Below are 2647 nucleotides of genomic sequence, written 5' to 3' on the forward strand. Positions count from 1 at the left end.
CATTGGGAGAGATTGACATCAATGAAGGGAGAGTTAGGGTTGCCCGGATTGGGAATGAGGCTACTGTGAGGTGCCATGGGAGGAGTCGAGGGGTAGGGTTAGAGGTGAGGGGATGACCGGAAAAAAAAATTGGATGTAAAGGAGGATGACGGATCTTTATTGGCTCTGATACCATATTAGAGTATTGAAAAGATGATATGAATTGTATGTTTATTATTGAACGATAAATACATGTATATATAGTTACAATGCAATAGGAAGTAGGAAAGTAAATAACCTAAACTAAGGACATATGGAAAGGAATATAATCTACTAAGATACACGAAATATATACGGAGTAGCTAGCAAGGAACATATATACATCGAATATAGACTAATGACTAATACAAAAAAGGTTCCCCTGGTGGTTCTGTGGGATAGATGACCCCTTTATTCCCTTCAAGCTTACGACTAGCGAAACACCAAAAATCTTTGGGGGGGTCGGCTTAGCCCTCGCAGTCTTAATGAATTTCTTCCATAAGAAGGAGGAAACCAATGCCATTCTTGTTGGGGGTTTCTCTAATCGTCCGTCATCACATTTATTTCTCAGCTCGTCTAATTTCTCCTTGTCGAAAATTAGCCTCCTCGTCACAATCTTTTCCTTACAAATGGTACTTTCAGGGTCAAATATCCCATTCAGGTCCATAGAAGGAAAAAATGATGCCGAATCAAATATTACTGATTTCGCGTGATTATTACTAGAAACCCCTCGAGTATTATTAGCCCAAGCGTTAATAAACGCGCAAAGGGTTGATCCATCAGCAATCTTATGCGAAACGCTTGAACTTATAGCTATACTGCCACATGAAAAGTGGTTCACTTGGACAGCAGCTACTAGGCTCTTGTTAGTGCTAACAGGTGCATAGGGTGCTAGCCTTATTAATTCCTCGGGATCTGGATTCGCTAGAATTTCCACCAGGCTTGTTAAGACATCAGCTTCATAAAACTCCACCCCTTCATCATTGCAGTCGATCGATGAGTTCCCTACAACCCTTCCGGCTAGCGGGTAAAACTGAACCAATGTTTTTGAGAGGGAATTTTTGAGCAATATGGTGGTGCTAGTTTGAGAGTTATTATTATTATTATTATTATTATTATTATTATTATTATTATTATTATTATTATTATTATTATTATTGTGTTGGCTAAATGGAGTTTTGTAAAAGAATATTGTAGGTATGAAAATAGGAGGTGCAAATTGGTCTACAAAGGAGAGTTGGATGGTCTTAAGGTGATTTGGTGTTGGAGAAAAAGGCTTGATCATGTCTTTTGATTTTATCTCAACCTTGATTTTTGCCATTTCGGTCTTTTTTTTTTTTTTTTTTTTTTTTTTTTTTGAGAAAAGATGGGTGGTAGTTTGCTGTTCTACTGTGGTGTTGTGTTGATCTCAGTCGAGTCTAAATCTCAATTTATATGCAAACAATCATTTAACGAAAACATTATTTTAAATGAATTATTGCAAAGAAAATGCAATGATTCTTCTAAAATAATACTCCCACCTTATTTTAGATGAATTAGTGCAAAGAAAATGCAATGATTCTTCTAAATCTCAATTAGATGCAAACAATCATAATTCATATCTTTTGATTTTATGAATGCAGCTGAATATAAGGAGTCTGTCTCCTGTGTATATTTTATGTTACACAAATTCTCATTGGAGACGACACTATCCGTCACAAGTTGAAGACGGATAGTACCCTTCTCATAATATGCAAGTGACAAAATCCATGGGGTGCTCCATTTCCCCCACTTGCCTTATTATGAGGGGAGTACTATCCGTCATAAGCTTGTGACGAATAGTGTTCATCACAAGCAAGACGCTTTGTTTATGTTATGCCCTGAAATTACAGGTTGTTTAAAACTCTCAAGTTCCTGAGTACTGATTACAAGCTGTTGCGTCCGATATATATTATAACCATTGCCTGCATATCGCAGGCAGTTTAATATTCAAGTCAATCCTCTAATCAAGTCGGATCATTTAAGCTTCGTTGTTATTTTTGTTCCCGCACAAATTCTTGTTTCAGACGGCCACTTTTCGACTGAAGCTTCAGACGGACAGTATATGACCATTTTATTGTTAAATGTAACCACAATGGTATTATCAGTATTCCAGCTTTTGGTAACTTGTTTTACAATAGTGGTCATATTTGACTTTAAATTGGTTACAAAATACGGTCTTATTGCTTCAGACTAAAATTGTCCGTCTGAAGCAAGACCAACTAGAGAAAAGCCTGCAAAATGCATGCAGTTTAATACTCTAGTCAATACTTCCTTCGGCTGTGTTTACGTATATTACAAGCTGTTCCTTCCATTCAATATTTTAAGCTTTGTTGTTTTTCTAACCTACTATAATAATAGCCACAATTATTTATGTACCCTCTGAATCTCTGAACATGACATTTTCAATTTTGTATTCTATCCATAATTATTTAACTATGTAACTAATTAAAAGGCCAATAATCAGATTATTTCTTTCCACAATTATTATCAGATTATTCTTTGCGCAACTACGTAATGTAAGATAATAAGGACTTACCTCATTGCGGAAGTAGTTGTTTAATGCTACTTATTATTATCAGATTATTCCAAAATAGAGGTATATAAACTA

General features: G+C 35.7%; 1 protein-coding gene across 1 annotated transcript; it reads right to left on the minus strand.

Annotated features, from left to right (window-relative positions):
• Positions 1-373: 373 nt before the first annotated feature.
• Positions 374-2184, minus strand: LOC141589862 (stemmadenine O-acetyltransferase-like). The gene is made up of 3 exons (XM_074410485.1): positions 2049-2184; positions 1888-1961; positions 374-1051 (listed from the first exon to the last, which is right to left on the minus strand). Exons 1-3 carry the CDS (start codon positions 2182-2184, stop codon positions 374-376), a joined length of 888 nt encoding a protein of 295 aa, XP_074266586.1.
• Between the last annotated feature and the right edge of the window lie 463 nt (positions 2185-2647).

Source organism: Silene latifolia, chromosome 7 (assembly GCF_048544455.1).
Source record: "Silene latifolia isolate original U9 population chromosome 7, ASM4854445v1, whole genome shotgun sequence".
Lineage (NCBI taxonomy): Eukaryota > Viridiplantae > Streptophyta > Magnoliopsida > Caryophyllales > Caryophyllaceae > Silene > Silene latifolia.